The sequence below is a fragment of the Acinonyx jubatus genome, chromosome D2 (genome assembly GCF_027475565.1).
Source record: "Acinonyx jubatus isolate Ajub_Pintada_27869175 chromosome D2, VMU_Ajub_asm_v1.0, whole genome shotgun sequence".
Lineage (NCBI taxonomy): Eukaryota > Metazoa > Chordata > Mammalia > Carnivora > Felidae > Acinonyx > Acinonyx jubatus.
The window spans coordinates 22,501-44,116 of record NC_069393.1 but is presented as its reverse complement, the minus strand read 5'-3'; the positions used below and the strand labels follow the sequence as shown (position 1 = coordinate 44,116).

The window sequence follows — 21,616 nt, the reverse complement described above, 5'->3', positions numbered from 1 at the left end:
AGGTGACCCTGTGTTGGTGGCTTCCAGGCTTAAGATTAAGCTGAGACCAAGAGCAGGGAAGTCAAGGTTAGTCAGATCAGAAATGAACAAGCCAGGGGCACATGAGCCAGCTTTCTCAAAATAAATAACTTTAAAAAATATAATGAAAAGAAACCGTATCTCTGGAATCAGGATGTATCTCTGAAATCGGGATGTGTCTCACCATAAATGATGTGTCTGGCATTCCATCATTTAACGGGTCTTAGTTTTAGGTGATGCAATAAAGTCATGGTAAGTGAAGTGAGACTCAGCTTTCCCAGCACGCCGGAGGGTGGATTTAGAAAAGGTTACAGGGGATGGGTTTGCAGAAAGTTCCTCCAGCTTCGCACCACAGCACCTTCTCCACAGTCAGTGAGCCATGGCTATGCTCTCCCTACCGAGGGTGGGGGGGTGTAGCTTCCCAATCCTTTCAGGAGCTTTCCCTGTGTGATCTGACACCAGCCCCCACGGGCAGACGGCGCGGCGAGACTAAAGACAGAGGCAGGCCACTCCGTGGTGGCGAGAAGCACTTTTAATAAAAGCAAAGGGAACTTAGGAGGCTTGTCTTGAGCTCAGCAAGAGAAATGGATCCTTGCACCTGTCCTCCAAATCTTAAAAGTTTACAAAGAGGCGCTGACTGGGCTCAGCCACATGTACTGTTCAGGCGTTTTCAGCATCTCAAGGCTGTCCTCGGAGCAGCCTCTGGGAACAGAAAAGGCAAACGGAACCCACATTTCCAGAACAGGAGAGGGGGCTCCTGAGTACTGGGGTCCAGCTCAAGTCACATTCCCCAACTGGTGGGGACGCCTTCCTTGGGCACCCTCTCTCAGCATTAGTGGTGGAGGCTGTACCTTATATCTGCTATTTCTATATTCTTCACAGTTCCCTTTCCTTCTTATTAGTCTCGGGTAAGGGGTGGGTGTGGGAAGGCCACCTTAGTTCTTTTTTTTTTTTAATTTGTTTTAATGTTTATTTATTTTTGAGAGAGAGAGACAAAGCGTGAGTGGGAGAGGGGCAGAGAGAGAGGGAGACACAGAATCCAAAGCAAGCTCCGGGCTCTGAGCTGTCAGCAAAGAGCCCAACGTGGGGCTCAAGCCCACAAACCAGGAGATTGTGACCTGAGCTGAAGTGGGAGACTTGACCAACTGAGCTACCCAGGCACCCTGGGGGGGGGGAAGCTTTATAATGAGAGAAGAGCGACACAGCCATGAGGCGGGAACAAGAAAGGGTATTGCTGTTGTAATAATTTGTGACATAGGTATCCAAAGACCACATCCAGAAAACTTGCTCCTGGGAATTAAAAGCAAGCCAAGAGTCAGATTCAACACAAGCACCTTTGCCTCGACCCGTAAAATCTGTGTATGTTCACAAGCATCCCTTATTCAACGTACAGACGGACAGAGGTGTGTTACACGTTTACTTGTATGAGTTGAGGGCACTGTAGGGGTGAGGACCACAGTGAGAATCAAACACTCCAGCGTCTAACTTTAGCATGGCTTCTAACCACTTCGAGGGCTTGTTAAACTCAGAGCAGGGGACTCTACCCACAGAGTTTCAGAGTTAGGAGGTCTGGGGTATGGCCTCAAAACTGCAGCTCTAGAAAGTTCCTAGGTGACACTAACCTCCACTTTGAGAAACCCCGGCTTATCATCATATGATGAGCTCACCAGCAGAAAGCAGGGACCAGGGTCGTGATGGCCTTTGGGGACTCAGGCCGGACAGTGTGAGTACAGATCCCAGTTCTGGTGCAATTACCTTAGGAAACGTGTTCGCTTTTCTTTATCTTAGTTTCCTCATCTGTAAAATGGGGATGATGGTACCTAAATGCTGGGATTCATAGAAGAATTAAAGGAGTTAAAACGTGCAAGGTGTTTAGACCACGCCTGGCACATAGCAAGCACTTTGGAATTGTGTTTCACTGAAAAAGTACGGGTCCCGGCGTCAGACAAATAAATGGCTTAAACTTAGTACCTTGTGAAAGTCACTTCACCATTCTGAGCTGCAGTTTTTTTACTTGTAAAACGAGGATGAGAATAACACCTATCTTACAGGGTTTTCATGAAGATTAAAAAAGCTAATACGCTGTTTATGAAATCTTGGCAATTGAGCATATCGTCAACTTTCAGCTCCTCTAAATGGGGTCTCCTTCTGGTGAAGGCTGTTGACTCTGTGGGGTAATGCTGCCCTCTGCTGGATAAGTGTGCCTTTCTAGAAATTCAGTTGACGTTCTCAATTCACCAAGCAAAAAAGCTAACAATCTTCAACAAGTTTGTATTCTCTGAACACGTTTCTTTGGCTGCCATGATCAAACATGGTTGAATTAAATCACCCTCAGTGAATGGTTTCCTCACTTGGCAAAATAACAAGCCGCTTGGCAACTTGCTTGGGTTGCAGCCTCATTTCCAACTTTTATTTTTATGAAGACACAATTGGCTGTGTTGTGAGATCCTGTTTAAGTTTTCTACTCTTCAGGGCGCCTGGGTGGCTTGGTCAGTTAGCATCCGACTCTTGACTTCGACTCAGGTCGCGATCTCCCTGTTCGGGAGTTCAAGCCCCGCATGGCGCTCCGGGCTGACAGCGTGGGGCCTGCTTGGGATTCTCTCTCTCCTCTCTCTGCCCTGCCCCCTCTCAAAATGAATACATTTTAACAAATAAAAAAAACTTTTTTAAAAAATCACTGGTATAATTTAAAAAATGAAATAACATTTCTGCCTTTCATGATTGTTGCTTTCCTGTGAATTGGGAATACTGGGACGACTGCCTAGTCCGGTAATGCACACGAACGCTGTATTCTTTCAGGGTCGCTGTGGTAGGCACTGGAAACAGGGTAGCGTTATCACCTGGTCGCTGGGATTCGTCATGTGCCAAAACAGCCAGACGGTACACACGTGAGCAAGTGTCCCTCTGTGTCCGGGTGAAGCTTTATTTATTAGTGATGGAATATGAATCTCTCTTAATTTTTGCACGTTATAACATATCATTCTTTGATTTTTCTCAGTCACTTGTAAGAGTAAACCCCATATGCAAAAACGGGAGCTGGCCAGTTTGCGTCCGCAATCTGTACTCTGCAGACCCCCGGTCTAGAATCCTCCGCCAGCGTCCATCCACTTGCTGAGGGGACCAGACTGGTGAATTAAGCAGACATCATGCCTGCCTTCTTCAGACCCCTTAGGATGCCACTAATCTCTACCATTCTGCTAGATACAACATTTACTCTCTTGGCCAGGGGTATACTTTTGAGCTTCCACTTGACTTTCCTTTCTATGGCAAATTTCACCATAGATCCAATATGTATTGAGGATTTTTGCATCAAGGTTTATAAGGGATATCGGTCTATACTTTCTTTTCTTGTAGTGTCTTTGTCTGGCTCCGGTATCGGGATGCTGGACTCAGAGAATGACTTAGGAAGTGTTTCCTTGTCTTCCATTTTTTGGGACGAGTTGGAAAACCATTGGTGTCAGTTCCTGCCTAAACATTTGGTAGCATTCACCTGTGAAGCCATCAGATTCAGAGCTTTCCTTTGTCAGGAGGAAACACAAACATTCGGTCTATAACAAGATCTTCAAGTCCTAACAGTCTGATTTAAATGTATACAGCCTCGCTTCAACAACATATAAAAGCCCTTTTCTTATTCAAGTCTGTCTCCCTCCCCTTTCAGGTATTAATGTCACAAAATGACATCTTTATGTATTATGTGTCCCCAGGCAGACTAAGGATAGTTTCTTAGGCATTCCTCTCTTAAATCTCATAGAAAAAGTGCAGAATTACCAAATCAAAGTAACAATAATACTAGCTTTTATAAGCGCCCACCTATTTAACTTTGCTTCTCCATATGGCTTCAAGCTACTACTGTCTAGTTACTAATTCCTAAAGTCTAGTGTCCTTTCATTTATTTTATGTATTTATGTATGTATGTACGTATTTGTTTGTTTATTTATTTTTAGAAAGAAAGAGGGTTGGAGAGGGGGCAGAGGGAGAGAGAGAGAGGGAGAGACAGAGACAGAGAGAATCTTAAGCAGACTCCACACTCAATGTGGAGCCTGGCATGGGGCTTTATCCCACAACCCTGGGATCATGACCTGAGTTGACATCAAGAGGGGGATACTCAACCGACTGAGCCACCCAAGTGTTCCTCCTTTCACTTCAATCTGGATGACTTCCTGTAGCATTTCTCACAGGGCAGGCTTTTGTCTATCGGGGCATGTCTTCATTTCTCCCTCGTTTTTGAAGGATCGTTTGCAGGATATAGGATTCTTGGTTGACATTCATTTTTCCTTCTGGCCTCTAAGGTTTCTGACGAGAAATCTGCCGATAATCCTATGGAGGGAAATATGACTAACATTTAATATTAAATAAAAGCTTTAATAAAGCTTTAATAATGCTTCCACTTAGCTTTCATAAGGTATTAATAACGTACCTTATTTTGTCTTATGCAACAGAACATTGCTTACAGTATCATGATGTCCGTTGAGTTATAGCATCATTTTGAGACCGATCATTCATAATTTAAAAAAAAATGAATGGAATGTTTTAAGGTTAGTCATTGGGGCTGTTTAAAAGCCTAACAATATTATAGATTTTCAAACTGGAAGTGAAAACAAGCTACTGAAACATCATACAGATTGTAATTTCTAATAAGGGAAATAACAATTGCCAATAACCCACGTAGACAAAAAGCTCTTTGGAGTCCTTATTTGTGAACCCAAAAAGTAAGAATAGCAATGGAAATAATCTCCAGCTGTGACTGGTCCATTTCTTGCTAATGACTTCATAAAGAGCCTGTAAAAGTAAGACAAAACACACTCTTGCGTGTCTCCTCTGTTCTCAATACTCTACTACAACGCTGTTTCACTTCTGACATCAGACATGGGGAAGTCTGCACACATCAAGCAATTCTGTGACACTCTCTGGGTGTCCTATAATCTAACTCAGTTCTGACCTTATCTACCTGATGTTATCGGATCCCACATATTAAGGACCTAGTCTCACATGGGGCACCTGGATGGCTCCGTTGGTTGAGTTTCCGGCTTCAGCTCAGGTCGTGATCTTGTGATTTGTGAGTTCAAGCCCTGCAGTGGGCTCTGTGCTGACAGCTGGAGCCTGCTTCCGATTCTCTCTCTCTTTCTCTCTCTGCCACTCACCCACGTGTGCGCTCTCTCTCTCTCTCTCTCTCTCTCTCTGTCTCTTTCTGCCTTAGAAATAATAAATTAATAAACCTAAAGAAAAAAATAAAGGACTTAGTTCCATAAATTGTGCCTGCCCCTTCAGATGCCCACAGCAAGTCCAAGGTTGTTGTTTCCATGGTGCTTCTCACTGATTGGCTACAGATTGGAGGTTACCACAAACCCCCCGTCTTTTGGTTCAATTCATTTGCTAGAGCAGGTCACAGAATTCTGGAAATCACAGTTTACTTATTAGATTGCCAGTTGATTATAAAAGGATATTGTTCCTGGTCGAACTGGGGAGAATCCAGGTTCTGGGGCCTCCACCCAACTGGACCTCAAGAACCTGAAGTTTCTTGGTCTTGTCATGAGAATGAATTCAAGGACAGACGAGCGGCACAGCACATAAGTGACACAAGTGGCAAAGTTTATTACGACAAAAGGTACACTCTTGAGAGATAAGAGCGGAGAACGTAAGGGACAGAACCGCGTCCCGAGGTTTGGGTTTCTGTCTTTGATCAGCAATTGTTGACTAGAGGCAGAATATGCATTACTTGGGGCCCGTAACAGGGTTTCATGCTTCTTTCTTCCCATTTTAGTCAGAGGGCTCCTGTCACGGCATCTGCCATTGTGACCTGTCTTCTTGGGAAGTACTGCCAGCACAGGTCTCTGACCTTCCCTATAGCCAGCTGGGACCTCCTCATTGCTGACCTTCAGGTATTAGGTGTCAGTTGCCTACTCCAACAATATTACTCAGGAATAGCCGGACGGAAAAGATGCAGCGGGCAAGGTATGGGGGGACAGACCCAGAGCGTCCCATGCCACTCTCCCCAAATCTCCACAAGTTCACCAGCCCTAAAGCTCTCCAAACCCCATCCTGCTGGGGTTCCGTGAAGGCTCCATTACACAGGCATGGCCAATTAAATCTTTGGCCATTGTGGGTTGAACTCAACTTCCAGCCCCTCTGCCTTCCCCACCCCTCTAATCCTGATGCTGTTCCCATGGCAACCAGCCCCTATCCCTTGGGGCTTTTCCCCAAAGCCATCTTATCAATATATATTCTGGTGTCATTGAAAGGGACATCTTATGAATAATAAAAGACCACTTTACTGCTTTCCTCACTAAGGAAATTTCAGGAGTTTTAGGAGCCCCATGACGGGCGTTGGATACAAGAGGGGAAAGATACGATAAAATAGGCAGAGAGGGAAAGGTTAGGACTTGAGGTCCCTGGGTGGGAAAAAAAACACGTATTTTGGAACGATGCTGGGAGTGTTTGACCATAGCAAACCCCCTCGGGCATAAGATCCCTCTCCAGAGTGTAACAGATACCACCTACGCTCCCTCAGGAATTTAACACTCAAACTACCTAAGTAAAAAAAGGAAACCATAAGACTTGCGTTATAGGAAGGACACTATGATCAGCCTGACTCCTCACACAATGGAGTCGAGCCAATCAGGAGTGGGCAACCTGGCACCTAGAGTTATCCAGCCAGTGAGGATAGAACCTGAGAAGGAACAGGGGGGAAGGGAAGGGAGGGCTGACCAGAACCTTAGAAAACAAGGAGCCTTGCCTACAGTGGCTGGTATTCACTTTCAAATGCCCCCTCTCTGTAAAGACAGCTTTCATACTACTCTAATAGACTTTTGCCTGCTCCTCATTTTGTGCCCATCTCTTCCTTCTTCCACACAGCAAGAAAACAAATCCCGGGTGCTGAGGCGAAAACCCTGCAACAAGGACAGAGGAAGACCAAATATAAATCACAGTATCACACAGCCATTGTTAGGGGATGCCAAGCACCCTTGTAAGACCATGTCCGGACCTGAGTTTTTGGTCATTTTAGCTCAGAAAGCTGCTTGTTGTAACCTGAGGGAATCTGACCACAATTAGTTTTATCCTTTTTGGGTTTTTTATCTATTTTTTTTTCCTCTACTCTTTCCCCCGCCCCCTCACTTTTCTTTTTTCTTTATTCTGTCCCTTTACCTTTGTCTCATTTTTCTTTCTTTTTTCCATTTTATTTTTTTATTCAGTTTTCATGTTTATTCATTTTTGAGAGAGAGACAGACAGACAGACACAGCACGAGCCGGGGAGGGGCAGAGAGAGAGGGAGCCACAGGCTCCCAAGCAGCCTCCAGACTCTGAGCTGTCAGAGCCTGACGCGGGGCTCGAACCCAGGAACTGTGAATCATGACCTGAGCTGAAGTCGGACACTCAACCGAGTGAGCCAGCCAGGCGCCCCTCTTTCTTTCTTTTTTTTTTTTAACTTTATTTATTTATTTTGAGAGAGACACAGAGAGTGAGTGGGGCAGGGGCAGAGAGAGGGAGAGACAGAATCCCAAGCAGGAACTGGAACTCACAAACCATGAGATCATGACCTGAGCCAAAACCAAGAGTTGGATGCTTAAGGCACTGAGCCACCCGGGTGCCCCTCTCATGTTTCTTTCTAAATAAATCTAGAGCTAATATCTTTCAGGGACATTTTGTTTTTTCCCTTACACGTGTTCACTACCCTCCCCCCGCCACACACACACACACACACACACACACACACACGCTCTCTCCCAAAGATAAAACTTGTTTGAAATATGCTAAACTGATTCTCTCCCTGATAATATCTGCAGATTTGAGTTAAGTAACCTAGAAAACAGGCCATCTCGTTGAATGTGATGTTGAAAGGGCGGGCCTACGCCAGCCGACTCCATCTTGTTCTGTGTCCTTCACCTTGACCACACCTCCTCCCCTTGAGTAACCCCCCCCCTCACCTGCCTAACAGGACTCGACCCTTCCCCAGGACCCTTCCCCAGCCAATCGGCTGAGGCCATAGCCATTACCTCACCAACTGCCCCCAGGCCCCAATAAAACCTTTGTCCTTTTGAAACTCGCTCTCTTTCCCTGGTATCTCACCGCTGCGTCGGTGCAGGTAGGGGATTGAGCTCGAGCTAGCTCGAATAAAGGCTCTTTGCTTTTGCATCGGACTCGGCTCCCTAGTGGTCTTTGGGGATCACGAATTCTGGGCATAACAATGTAACTTGGGTAAAAATTAATTAAAAAAAACTTCATATAGAGACACCCAGGTGGCTCAGGGGGCTAAGCGTCTGACTTCAGCTTAGGTCCTGATCAAACAGCTTGTGGGTTTTAGCCCCGCATTGGGCTCTGCACTGACAGCATGGAGCCTGCTTGGGATTCTCTCTCTCTCCCTCTCTCTCTCTGTTCCTACCCCACTTGCACTCACTCTCTCTCTCTCAAAAATAAATAAATAAAAACTTTAAGGGGAAAAAAAAAACCCTCATACAATGAGGAGGAAAGCTGATAAATGCAAACAAAAAAGGGCAGCCCGATGTCTGAGGCCAGGTACTCCCCTGCATGGTTTTAGTTTCTGCAATCTTGCTTGCCTCTTGCATCGGCCAGCAGCCAGGAACCAGAAACTTCGCTAAACTAGTCCTGCCCAACCCGGAAGCACGTATATGTAAAAACTCAGTAAAACTCCAGCCCAACGTTCAGGCTTTGGAGGTGACTCCACTGAGCGAACACCAGTGCAAAATAAACAGTCCGTTCTGATTCCCTGCATGCTTGTCCCTGGACAAGCTCGTGCTGGGTGCCCAGCATTTGCTGTAACAACAGAATGGAGTCAGGAGGCCAGCAGGAGAAGCTCTCCTATGGGAAGGGGAATTAAAAGAGAAGCAAACCCTAAGAGACGTTTGTTGTTGTTGTTATGTGTATTTATTTTTTGAGAGACAGAACACAAGCAGGGGACAGGCAGAGAGAGAGAGAGGGAGACACAGAATCCGAGGCAGGCTCCAGGCTCCGAGCTGTCAGCACAGAGCCCAATACAGGGCTCAAACTCATGAACAGCGAGATCATGACCTGAGCTGAAGACGCCTTAACTGACTGTGCCACCCAGACGGCCCCGAGAGACTCTTAATGATAGAGAACAAACTGGGGGTTAATGGAGGGAGGTGAGTGGGGGATGGGCTAAATGCGTGACGGTATGAAGGTGTTATGATAAGCACGGGGTATTATATGAAAAGTATATGTGAAGCGATGCATCACTAAATTCTACTCCTGAAACCAATATTGCACTATATGTTCACTGATATGGGCAGCAAAGGCAGAAAGTAATGTAGATAAAATTAAATTTGCTTATAACCTGCAGCCTATTGACAAATAGAATACTTTAAGCAGGCAGAGCGTTGGTGCAAAGAGGTGGTTTTATTAAAGCATGGGGACAGAACTTAGGGGCAGAGAGAGCTGCCCTGGGATTGTAAGGAGAGACTGATGATATACTTGGGAGTTGGGGGAGGTCAAGACTAGGAGACGTTTCCAGAAGGACTTTTATATGTTAAAGAAGACTTACAGAATCCAGAAGCCTAGCTATTGTGAAGCAAAAGTTGCTTTCCCCCCTGGCAAAGCATTAACGGTAAAACGGTCTGGAGTTCCCAGAGAAATGTTTCACTCTGCCGGCCTCAAGGATCCGTCAATGGGCTGCAGGTCAGAAGGAAATTGAATTTCATCTGCATTCTTTTCTGCCTTTGCTGCCCATATCAGTTATGACAAGGTTACTTTCTTCTAGGTGATGAGAGGGGCTTATAAAGAAGATTACCTAACTAGAGCTTGATGAGGGAGCATGAGGCAGGCAGGGCAAAATACAAGCCCTCCCCCGGGTGGGACGCGTGAGAGGTGCCTCAGGCACACCTGGCTGCCTGAAGACAAAGGAAAGAAACAAAACATGACAAAACGAATGGTTAACTGAGAGATCCCAGTCCTTCGGGACAAGTGTCTCCATCAGTCTGCAAACGTCTTAGTAAATTACAGGAGAAAGGCGGCGTTATCAATAGCCTAATTTCCAGAAACCCGTAGACTCCGTTTCCTGTAACCCCAACCACACCCGTCCACAGTGACGTGGGGAACAAAGGCAAGAAGGAAATGGCAGGTAAAATTCAATTTCCTTATAACCTGCAGCCCATCGACAGATATCCGAGGCGGGCCGAGTACGACTTGACTCCAGGAACTCCCCACTGTCTCAATGTTAATGCTTTGCTAGAGAGACAAACAACCTCAGCTTGACTTTCGCAAGGCCTCAGGTACCTTAGGGGTCCTCTTTAGCATATCAAAGTCCCTCCGGAGGCCTCTCTTTTAACTTTTTGTCCCCAACCCCATAGTATAAATCCAACCATTCTTCACAAACCCCAGTTCAGCTCTTTCTGCCCACTGGCTCTGTCCCCGTGCTTTAATAAAATCACCTTTTTGCGCCAACATCGTCTGTGTTCAAGAATTCTTTTTTGGGGCCCCTGGGTGGCTCAGTCAGCTAAGCATCTGACTTCCACTCAGGTCACGATCTCACAGGTTGTGAGTTCCAGCCCCACATTGGGCTCTCTGCTGTCAGCGTGGAGCCCGCTTCAGACCCTGTGTCCTCTCTCTGCCTCTCCCCTGACTTGTGCTTTCTCTCTGTCTCAAAAATAAGTACCAAAACATAAATTAAAAGAAAAAGAAAAACATTCTTTCTTGGCCATTGGCTCCAGGCCCCATGAACCCCATCACCACCCCAAAACTTCACCAAGCTGGTGGGGTGATTCTTAATTGAACGGTTTAAGATTTCATTTCTGAGAGAGCCAAAACTGTAATTAAATCCTAGTTTGGTGACATAGGGCTTAGCATAAGTGACTCCATTTTTGGACTGGTTGTCTTGTTTTTAATAGCTTAATTTCTCAAAAAAAAAAAAAAATCAACCAAATTCCACTTTGAGTACAAAGGCAGAGTCTGAGTCAGTCTTCATCCTGGGTGCTCAGGGCAGGGAGAATCTCCCAAGTTCTGGTCTTTTCCATACAAAGATTTTGTTGTTGTTGTTGTTCATTCTTTTTAATGTTCATTTATTTTTGAGAGACAGAGACAGAGCGTGGGCGGGGGAGGGGCAGAGAGAGAGAGGGAGACACGGAATCAGAAGCAGCTCCAGGGTCTGAGCTGTCAGCGCAGAGCCCAATGTGGGGCTCGAACTCACAAGCCTTGAGATCGTGACCTGCCCTGAGATCACGACCTGAGCCCAAGTCGGCTGCTCGACTGACTGAGCCACCCAGGCGCCCCTCCGTACAAAGTTTTAGATGTCCTCCACTTTATGGAACCTGTAATTTTATGGAGAAAAGGAAATCTAATATAGACTAAAATATAAAAACTTGTTGAGAATATTGGGTTAAAGAACAAAAATTCAAACAAGTAACTTTAAAAGCCTAATTGGTGGGGTGCCTGGGTGGCTCAGTAGGTTGGGCGTCCGACTTTGGCTCAGGTCATGATCTCGCAGTTTGTGAGTTTGAGCCCTGCATCAGGCTCTGTGTGGACAGCTCAGAGCTTGGAACCTGCTTCAGATTCTACATTTCTCTCTCACTCCAAAATAAAGAAACATTAAAAAAATAAAAGTCTAGTTGGTTTTAGTCGATGATTCACGAAGTGGACAGCATGCCATTTGACAAAGAGAAGGAAACTGCACCACAGGGAAGCCTTTTATAGGCAGAACTGAGGTAGGACAATTGGTTATTAGCAAAAGAAAAGAAAGGATTCTTTGAGGCAAGGTCACCTTCCCTTAGGGGAAAGATCAGGGAGGTCTCAGCGTGCAGATTACCTCTCTAGTGCTGATCTGGAGAATTCCAGCCCATGTGGTTGGTTCAAAATTCCACTCCTGGGAGAGAGGCTGAAACTGAAGTTGGGTTTAAGATGATAAGTCTTGTGGTGAGGAGTCTTTCGGGGTTTCATATAAGTGACTCCATCCTGGCCTGTTGTTTGAAAAGCGCAGTGTTCATCCATCCTTTATTTGTTCACTCTTGTTCACTCTTCAAAGTGCCTGTGAAGTGTCTTGTCATTCAGGGCTGTTTTAAAATATAGTGTGTGTGTATATGTATATATATATATATATATATATATATATATTTTATAATTTTTTAATGTCTAATCATTTATTTTTTTGAGAGAGAGAAAGAGAGAAAGCATGAGGTGGGAGGAAGGGCAGAGAGAGAGAGAGAGAAATCCCAAGAAGGCTCCGGGCTGTCAGCACAGAGCCCAGCACAGTGCTCAATCCCACCTACCATGAGACCATGACCTGAACCAAAACCAAGAGTCTGACGCTTCACTGACTAAGCCCCCGAGGCGCCCCTAAAACATAGTGTATGAATAGAAAATTTCAGTTTTCTGAAATCGAAAGATCAGATCAGGGGCCAACAGATCAGGGGATGACTGCCATTGAAAATATAATTTGTTTCTTACAGAACCCAAGAGGAGGGGCCATGCCATGAGGGGGCCACATAGGAAAGCACCAGAACAGGTCAGGAGGCAAAGAAAGAGGGAGGAAGCATAGACAAGAGCCTTTACTGTGGTCTCTAAACGAAGGGTTGAAAACAAGACAACCGGTCCACACTGGAGTCACAAAATTGCGCATAGGCCCCACGTCACCTGTAGAGAGCAAAATGGAGTCTGTCACGTCGAGCAGGGGCCTGTGTCAAGCAGCGACACAAACAGTTGAAGGTACTGCCGCTGGCAGCATCCGCTGACACCCCAGAACTGAAAAGAAGCAAAACCAGAGGAGGTCTACAGGGGCCCCAAATGGCTGAAATCCCTTTAAAAAGGGGAAGATTTTCACAGCAAATTGTCAGGCTCTTCAGACATACCTCTCTATGTCTGACCACTTCAAACGGGCGACTGCCACCCGATGAATCTCCATGCAGAACTGAGATCCTTCCCTACGTGGGCATCGTGAGCGGTAAGTGCCAAGAGATGACCCAGACCAAGGCCTTCTCTCAACTGCACCCCCACAGACGACTTTGAGACTGGTTCGTGAGCTTCCTACACCCTTCCCAGGGTGTTGTGTGGCTGCTCTTACGTTCTGCTCTGTGCGCCGTGTAAGAAGCCGAGTTTCATCACACGGTGAAAGGTCACTGAGTTGGCAGTCCAGTGCCCGGCACGTAGTAGAGGCTCAAAAGTAGTGCATGAACAACTCTTCCTGTGACTTGACGTGTCCTCGTTCGTGCTTTCCTCATTGGGTGAGTGTCCGTGCCCGCTGGTACATCAGGGACTTTAACGAACATAGTCGACACGATAATACCTCGCCGAAGCCTGACACATAACGTGGCTGCATAAACTGGGAAGACCGCGGGCCCTGAGGCCTCAACCTAGCCCAATCCAAAGATGTCGCCGAAGGCTTTCGGTCTCCTCACAAAAAAGAATTCCAGGAGAGGTCCAACACGGTGGATGAGTGGTACAAATAGCAAAGTTTATGAAAGTGAAAGTATACCCTTTAGATGTGAGACTGGGTACTGAGAGAGAGAGAAAGAGAGAGAGAGAGAGAGAGCGAGAGAGAGCTGTGTGCCCTGGGGTTCGGGTTTCTCTGTTTTATCGACAAGGGGTAAAATATTCACTACTTGGGAACTAGACTTCTTGGAAGCAGGGTTTTGTGCCTTTTCTTCCCTATTTGGTCAAGGGTTTTCTGTTATGGCACACGCCATCTTGGGCCTGTCCGGTCTGATCCAGCCTCTCGTGGCTTTGTTTTAGAGTACTGACAGGAATGGCTTCTGATTCTGATTTTCCTGATAGCTGGCCAGAACTTCCTCTTCTGCCAGCCTCCAGGCATCCTACAACTGCCTACTCTGACCATAGTACCGGCTCAAGAAGCACTTTTTTTCTTTAATGTTTCTTTGAAAGCATACAGGGGGATGGGGGGACAGAGGATCTCAGGCAGGCGCTGCCCTTACAGCAGCGAGCTGAATTCGGGAGTCCAACTCACTGATGGCAGGCGACACCATGGCCCGAGACAAAGTCAGACACTCAACCCACTGAGAAGCCCAGGTGCCCCTCAATAAGCATTTCTGGTGGAATGAATATGCCACCTACTACTGCACTGAACTCAAGTACAAGAACCAACAACGATGGGCATTGTTGAGGCCCTTAAGGGACTCATAATCTATTTTGAGGTCACATATGGTTTAAAGAAACAATTATAGAATCAGTCTGATGTAAGATGGTCATGAAACAAACACTCTCAAAACTTGGTGGTTTAAAGCAATTTATTATTATTATCTCTCATAATTCTGCGCATTCTCTGGGTTCATCTGGGTGGTAAAGACTTAGAGTTTCTACAGCTGCTGCCACCAAATGGCCATCAAATGCCATCAAAGGAAACGGCTGTCCTCTTAAGGCTCAGCTGACTGGGCATCCTAGATGTCTCCCTCACGTACAGGCAGCACGGGCTGCTGCTGGCCAGCTGGGAGCTGGCTGGCCATTTGACCACAGAGCGTGAACGAGACCTCTCTGTGGGGCTCCCGGTTCTCACCAGCAGAGTCTGGATTCCCAGCGGCAGCAAAAATCGGAGCAAGACTTCTGAGAGAGAAATCAAAAACATCCAGGCCTCTTAAAAGGCAGGCCCAGAATTGCTTAAGCGTCACGGCGACTGAAAGAGCAGACCTAGGCCGGCCGACTAGTGACCATGTCCCCGACATGGCCGCAGAAAGAAGTACCTGCTCAACCCTCAGAACACGCCTCCTCCCCTTAAGTAACTTATGTTTTCTAAGAAAGCAGGCTACCGATTGAGGCATTCTTCCGAAGTCTGAGGTGGGAGGAAGGGGAGTGTGAGAGGCATGGAAAGTGTGAGTAGAAGAGGGAGGGCTTCTCTCAGGTGGGGGCCAGAGGCAGGAGCCCTCAACCCTGTCCAGGCTTAGAATGACCTGGGAGCATTTTACCCCTCCCCAAACCAATTCATCAGAGTCTCTGGGGATGGTGTTTGATGCTAGGTATTTATATAGCACAGCAAGGCTGACAGCCAATGGTTAATAGGGAACCAGTGAGAAACGTTCTGTATACACTGAGGCCAAACATGTTAGAGATCCTCAGACACAGTGGTTCTTAAGCTTCAGGGGCATCAGAATTTCCTGGAAGACTTGTTGAAACACAGATTGCTGAGCCCCACCCCCAGAGTTTCTGATTCAGTAGGTCTGTGACCACCAGGCCCAACATTTGCATTTTTAACAAGTTCCAAGTGACTCTGACAATTGCTGATTGGGACCACACTTTGGCAGCCAATCGGCTGAGTCCACGACCCTTCCCCAGCCAATCGGCTAAGGCCATGATCCCTATAAAACCTTTGTGCTTTTGAAACTCTCTCTCTTTCTTTCCAGTATGTCACCGCTGCGTGGATGCAGGTAGGAGATTGAGCTCAAGCTAGCTCGAATAAAGGCTTTTCGCTTTTGCATCGGACTCGGCTCCCTGGTGGTCTCTGGGGATCACGAATTCGGGGTATAACACTACCATTCTCTACTGCTCACAACAATCCTAAGCCAGGCCAGATTTAGTAGGGTGGAAAAAGGGACAGACCCTACATCTTGAAGGAGGAGGTGGTGTCGTATGCATCTAATGGGGGCAGGTATAGATGGTGTATATGTTTAAAAAATACAGTAGAGCTCCTAAAGGATGCTACTATTGTTCTGATGATGAGTGCCCTTTGCCCCTGATGAGGCCAAGTCTTCCCCATTCTGACTCGAGCTCAGGACACGAGAAGGCCCACCACCCCGGGCCCAGAGGTGCCGTTGGCATGCAGGTCCTCGCTCTCGTTCTGACCACACAGACCAAGGCGAGACTGCGCCCAAAGGCCAGAAGAGCCAGGAGAAACAGGGAGAATCACTTGAAGGAATTACTCGCAAGGGAGTGCTCCCACCCACCAACACACGCATAGGCACACGTGCGCTCGAGCGCACACACACACACACACACACACACACAGACACACACACATTACCACCAACCACACCCCCACCCGAACACACACATCTCATACCTGGGCCTGACAGGAATGGGAGGAGGGATCAGACGGGCCTCCTGAGGCCTAGGCTGCAGGCCCTTGGGATCCAAGGAGTCATGAGTCAACTTCAAGCCATGGCCACTTTGCCTAAACTCGCCCCAGCACCATGACCCTCCCGAGGGGTAGCTGTCTCTCCAACACAGCCTCTTTGTGTGTGGTTCCTAGAGTATGGGGGGGCTCTGTGTTGGATAATCCAGAGGTCTCTGCTTCAATACCGCTCCCACTCGCTCTCCGACTCCATCTCTGTCTCCCTCCCCCTTTCCATCTCCCTCTCCACACCCCCCCTCCCCTTGTTCCTCTTATTCTGACTCTCCCTATCTGCCCATCTCTTATCCCAACGTGTTCCTTTCTCTGTCAATCACCTTGAAAGAGTGTCTCTCGGTCCTTGAACTATCTGTCTACCTATCTGGGAATAGATCTATTCTCCTGAACCAGGACGAGGTGTTGGGGGGGGGGGGGGAGGCGAGCAATGGTCTCCGCAAGCGCAAGCGGCGCTGGCTGGGACTGGTGATATTCTCTGGGAGCACTGGGAGCTCCCGGTAGGGTTTGACAAGGTGGGGCAGACGGGAGGGAAAAGCCAGGAGGCTGGCTGCAAGAGCCATAGGGCTGGGGAGGAGGCACTGAATACATGGCAGAGCGGCCCGGAAGGCAGGGCCTGCCAGATGGCCCAGGCTCACTTTCACCTTCCCAGTGAGCAGCCCAATGTGGTGTGGTGAGGAGCGGTGTGGTGCGGGGCTGCGAGGTGCGGTGCGGTGCGGCATGGAAGCGGAGGCGGGCGTGGGGCCAAGCCCCGAGAAGCCTGCAAGAGTCCCGGGATTGGAGAACGCCAGGGCTTGTGCCACAGCGAGTTGCCAGGGTCCTCTTGGGCGACCACAGCCAGAGCCTGGGGCCGAAGGCGGACCGCGGCGGCAGGCAGGCTGGCAGGCTGGCAGGCAGGCAGGCGCGTGCATGGGAGAAGCGCGGCACCCGCTGGGCTTGGGACGCGTGGAGCAGGCTCTTGAGGCGCCCAGCGGCAGCCGCCGGCGTCTACGGCCATACCACCCTGAACGCGCCCGATCTCGTCTGATCTCGGAAGCTAAGCAGGGTCGGGCCTGGTTAGTACTTGGATGGGAGACCGCCTGGGAATACCGGGTGCTGTAGGCTTTTGCCTTTTGCCCATTGCCTGTTGCCTCCGGCCTCCTTGACCTCTCCTTTGGCGCCCTCCGCCCCTCCCCACTCCCTCCGTGTGTCCCTCTCTGCCCGGGGAGCGCGGCTCCGGGGGCCAAACACACCCCGGCCACTGCTCCCTCAGCCCCTCCCGGGCCGGCAAAGCGGCCAGGCCTGGCCTAGCCTGGCCCCGCCCCTCCCCCCCCCCCCCCCCGAGCCCGCACACCCCACGGCACTTCACAACGGGTCCGCTCCCCGCTCCCCGCACCAGGCTAAATCCCACTGCACCGGCTGGCAGCCACGCCCCAGCTTCGCACCTTTCCTGACACTGTACCCGCACGGAGGGGTGGGTTGGGGGGGGTGCGGTGAGAGCGGGGACCGGGGGCTGGCGCCTGGGGACTGGAGGGTGGGGGCTGGGTGGGTGGATCCAAGAACCCAGGAGCGGGCGGGGGGGCGGGGCAGCGAGACCCCAGACTCAGACTCCTCCACAGGCCTGGGCTCCCTGGGTCCCGGACCTCTGCCCTCCCTCGAGCCCTCATCCCCAGGGTCCCCGGCGTTTCGCCAGGCCCAGCTAGGGCAGCGGGCTCGGGCTGGGGACGTTCTCTGGGGGCGCTGGGGACTCTGGGCTGGCTGCGCTCGCCTGGGACTGGGGAGGAGGCGCTGAGAACCCGCCGGGAGGGGGGGGGGCCCAGAAGTCACGGCCGGCCTGATGCCCCACGCTCGCTTCCACCCTCTTCCCAGTGAGCGGCCCGACGCGGTGCGGTGCGGTGCGGTGCGGTGCGGGATGGAAGCGGAGGCGGGCGTGGGGCCAAGCCGGGAGCAGACTGCAAGAGTCCCGGGATCGGTGAAGGCCGGGGCTTGCGCCACAGCGCCTTGCCAGGGTCCTCTTGCGCCGCCTCCGCCACCCGCCCGGGGCCCGCGGCGGAGGGCGGCGGCAGCCAGGCAGGCAGCAGGCAGGCAGGCAGGCAGGCAGGCGCGTGCATGGGTGAAGCGCGGCACCCGCTGGGCTTGGGACGCGTGGAGCAGGCTCTTGAGGCGCCCAGCGGCAGCCGCCGGCGTCTACGGCCATACCACCCTGAACGCGCCCGATCTCGTCTGATCTCGGAAGCTAAGCAGGGTCGGGCCTGGTTAGTACTTGGATGGGAGACCGCCTGGGAATACCGGGTGCTGTAGGCTTTTGCCTTTTGCCCATTGCCTGTTGCCTCCGGCCTCCTTGACCTCTCCTTTGGCGCCCTCCGCCCCTCCCCACTCCCTCCGTGTGTCCCTCTCTGCCCGGGGAGCGCGGCTCCGGGGGCCAAACACACCCCGGCCACTGCTCCCTCAGCCCCTCCCGGGCCGGCAAAGCGGCCAGGCCTGGCCTAGCCTGGCCCCGCCCCTCCCCCCCCCCCCCCCCGAGCCCGCACACCCCACGGCACTTCACAACGGGTCCGCTCCCCGCTCCCCGCACCAGGCTAAATCCCACTGCACCGGCTGGCAGCCACGCCCCAGCTTCGCACCTTTCCTGACACTGTACCCGCACGGAGGGGTGGGTTGGGGGGGGTGCGGTGAGAGCGGGGACCGGGGGCTGGCGCCTGGGGACTGGAGGGTGGGGGCTGGGTGGGTGGATCCAAGAACCCAGGAGCGGGCGGGGGGGCGGGGCAGCGAGACCCCAGACTCAGACTCCTCCACAGGCCTGGGCTCCCTGGGTCCCGGACCTCTGCCCTCCCTCGAGCCCTCATCCCCAGGGTCCCCGGCGTTTCGCCAGGCCCAGCTAGGGCAGCGGGCTCGGGCTGGGGACGTTCTCTGGGGGCGCTGGGGACTCTGGGCTGGCTGCGCTCGCCTGGGACTGGGGAGGAGGCGCTGAGAACCCGCCGGGAGGGGGGGGGGCCCAGAAGTCACGGCCGGCCTGATGCCCCACGCTCGCTTCCACCCTCTTCCCAGTGAGCGGCCCGACGCGGTGCGGTGCGGTGCGGTGCGGTGCGGGATGGAAGCGGAGGCGGGCGTGGGGCCAAGCCGGGAGCAGACTGCAAGAGTCCCGGGATCGGTGAAGGCCGGGGCTTGCGCCACAGCGCCTTGCCAGGGTCCTCTTGCGCCGCCTCCGCCACCCGCCCGGGGCCCGCGGCGGAGGGCGGCGGCAGCCAGGCAGGCAGCAGGCAGGCAGGCAGGCAGGCAGGCGCGTGCATGGGTGAAGCGCGGCACCCGCTGGGCTTGGGACGCGTGGAGCAGGCTCTTGAGGCGCCCAGCGGCAGCCGCCGGCGTCTACGGCCATACCACCCTGAACGCGCCCGATCTCGTCTGATCTCGGAAGCTAAGCAGGGTCGGGCCTGGTTAGTACTTGGATGGGAGACCGCCTGGGAATACCGGGTGCTGTAGGCTTTTGCCTTTTGCCCATTGCCTGTTGCCTCCGGCCTCCTTGACCTCTCCTTTGGCGCCCTCCGCCCCTCCCCACTCCCTCCGTGTGTCCCTCTCTGCCCGGGGAGCGCGGCTCCGGGGGCCAAACACACCCCGGCCACTGCTCCCTCAGCCCCTCCCGGGCCGGCAAAGCGGCCAGGCCTGGCCTAGCCTGGCCCCGCCCCTCCCCCCCCCCCCCCCCGAGCCCGCACACCCCACGGCACTTCACTTCACAACGGGTCCGCTCCCCGCTCCCCGCACCAGGCTAAATCCCACTGCACCGGCTGGCAGCCACGCCCCAGCTTCGCACCTTTCCTGACACTGTACCCGCACGGAGGGGTGGGTTGGGGGGGGTGCGGTGAGAGCGGGGACCGGGGGCTGGCGCCTGGGGACTGGAGGGTGGGGGCTGGGTGGGTGGATCCAAGAACCCAGGAGCGGGCGGGGGGGCGGGGCAGCGAGACCCCAGACTCAGACTCCTCCACAGGCCTGGGCTCCCTGGGTCCCGGACCTCTGCCCTCCCTCGAGCCCTCATCCCCAGGGTCCCCGGCGTTTCGCCAGGCCCAGCTAGGGCAGCGGGCTCGGGCTGGGGACGTTCTCTGGGGGCGCTGGGGACTCTGGGCTGGCTGCGCTCGCCTGGGACTGGGGAGGAGGCGCTGAGAACCCGCCGGGAGGGGGGGGGGCCCAGAAGTCACGGCCGGCCTGATGCCCCACGCTCGCTTCCACCCTCTTCCCAGTGAGCGGCCCGACGCGGTGCGGTGCGGTGCGGTGCGGTGCGGGATGGAAGCGGAGGCGGGCGTGGGGCCAAGCCGGGAGCAGACTGCAAGAGTCCCGGGATCGGTGAAGGCCGGGGCTTGCGCCACAGCGCCTTGCCAGGGTCCTCTTGCGCCGCCTCCGCCACCCGCCCGGGGCCCGCGGCGGAGGGCGGCGGCAGCCAGGCAGGCAGCAGGCAGGCAGGCAGGCAGGCAGGCGCGTGCATGGGTGAAGCGCGGCACCCGCTGGGCTTGGGACGCGTGGAGCAGGCTCTTGAGGCGCCCAGCGGCAGCCGCCGGCGTCTACGGCCATACCACCCTGAACGCGCCCGATCTCGTCTGATCTCGGAAGCTAAGCAGGGTCGGGCCTGGTTAGTACTTGGATGGGAGACCGCCTGGGAATACCGGGTGCTGTAGGCTTTTGCCTTTTGCCCATTGCCTGTTGCCTCCGGCCTCCTTGACCTCTCCTTTGGCGCCCTCCGCCCCTCCCCACTCCCTCCGTGTGTCCCTCTCTGCCCGGGGAGCGCGGCTCCGGGGGCCAAACACACCCCGGCCACTGCTCCCTCAGCCCCTCCCGGGCCGGCAAAGCGGCCAGGCCTGGCCTAGCCTGGCCCCGCCCCTCCCCCCCCCCCCCCCCCGAGCCCGCACACCCCACGGCACTTCACAACGGGTCCGCTCCCCGCTCCCCGCACCAGGCTAAATCCCACTGCACCCGCTGGCAGCCACGCCCCAGCTTCGCACCTTTCCTGACACTGTACCCGCACGGAGGGGTGGGTTGGGGGGGGTGCGGTGAGAGCGGGGACCGGGGGCTGGCGCCTGGGGACTGGAGGGTGGGGGCTGGGTGGGTGGATCCAAGAACCCAGGAGCGGGCGGGGGGGCGGGGCAGCGAGACCCCAGACTCAGACTCCTCCACAGGCCTGGGCTCCCTGGGTCCCGGACCTCTGCCCTCCCTCGAGCCCTCATCCCCAGGGTCCCCGGCGTTTCGCCAGGCCCAGCTAGGGCAGCGGGCTCGGGCTGGGGACGTTCTCTGGGGGCGCTGGGGACTCTGGGCTGGCTGCGCTCGCCCTGGGACTGGGGAGGAGGCGCTGAGAACCCGCCGGGAGGGGGGGGGGGCCCAGAAGGCACGGCCGGCCTGATGCCCCACGCTCGCTTCCACCCTCTTCCCAGTGAGCGGCCCGACGCGGTGCGGTGCGGTGCGGTGCGGTGCGGGATGGAAGCGGAGGCGGGCGTGGGGCCAAGCCGGGAGCAGACTGCAAGAGTCCCGGGATCGGTGAAGGCCGGGGCTTGCGCCACAGCGCCTTGCCAGGGTCCTCTTGCGCCGCCTCCGCCACCCGCCCGGGGCCCG

At 53.0% G+C, this 21,616-nt stretch overlaps 1 protein-coding gene and 4 non-coding genes across 5 annotated transcripts in view; all 5 read left to right on the top strand.

Moving 5' to 3' along the window:
* The first annotated feature begins 17,030 nt into the window (after nucleotides 1-17,030).
* On the top strand, nucleotides 17,031-17,149 carry LOC128312757 (5S ribosomal RNA). Its single transcript, XR_008292448.1, has one exon. It is a non-coding gene; the product is annotated as a 5S ribosomal RNA (ribosomal RNA).
* Nucleotides 17,150-18,209: 1,060 nt separating this feature from the next.
* LOC128312756 (5S ribosomal RNA) lies at nucleotides 18,210-18,328 on the top strand. Its single transcript, XR_008292447.1, has one exon. It is a non-coding gene; the product is annotated as a 5S ribosomal RNA (ribosomal RNA).
* A 712-nt stretch (nucleotides 18,329-19,040) lies between these two features.
* LOC128312701 (collagen alpha-1(I) chain-like) overlaps nucleotides 19,041-21,616 on the top strand; it is a gene marked incomplete at its 3' end in the record, with an annotated part of 24,957 nt that continues 22,381 nt past the window's right edge. Inside the window, exons 1-3 of the mRNA XM_053207713.1 lie at nucleotides 19,041-19,273; nucleotides 20,257-20,457; nucleotides 21,439-21,616. The exon at nucleotides 21,439-21,616 is cut by the window's right edge and continues 23 nt beyond it. Coding sequence (XP_053063688.1) covers nucleotides 19,041-19,273; nucleotides 20,257-20,457; nucleotides 21,439-21,616 — 612 coding nt within the window. The remainder of the gene's footprint in view (nucleotides 19,274-20,256; nucleotides 20,458-21,438) is intronic.
* LOC128312755 (5S ribosomal RNA) lies at nucleotides 19,389-19,507 on the top strand. The gene has a single exon (XR_008292446.1). It is a non-coding gene; the product is annotated as a 5S ribosomal RNA (ribosomal RNA).
* On the top strand, nucleotides 20,573-20,691 carry LOC128312754 (5S ribosomal RNA). Its single transcript, XR_008292445.1, has one exon. It is a non-coding gene; the product is annotated as a 5S ribosomal RNA (ribosomal RNA).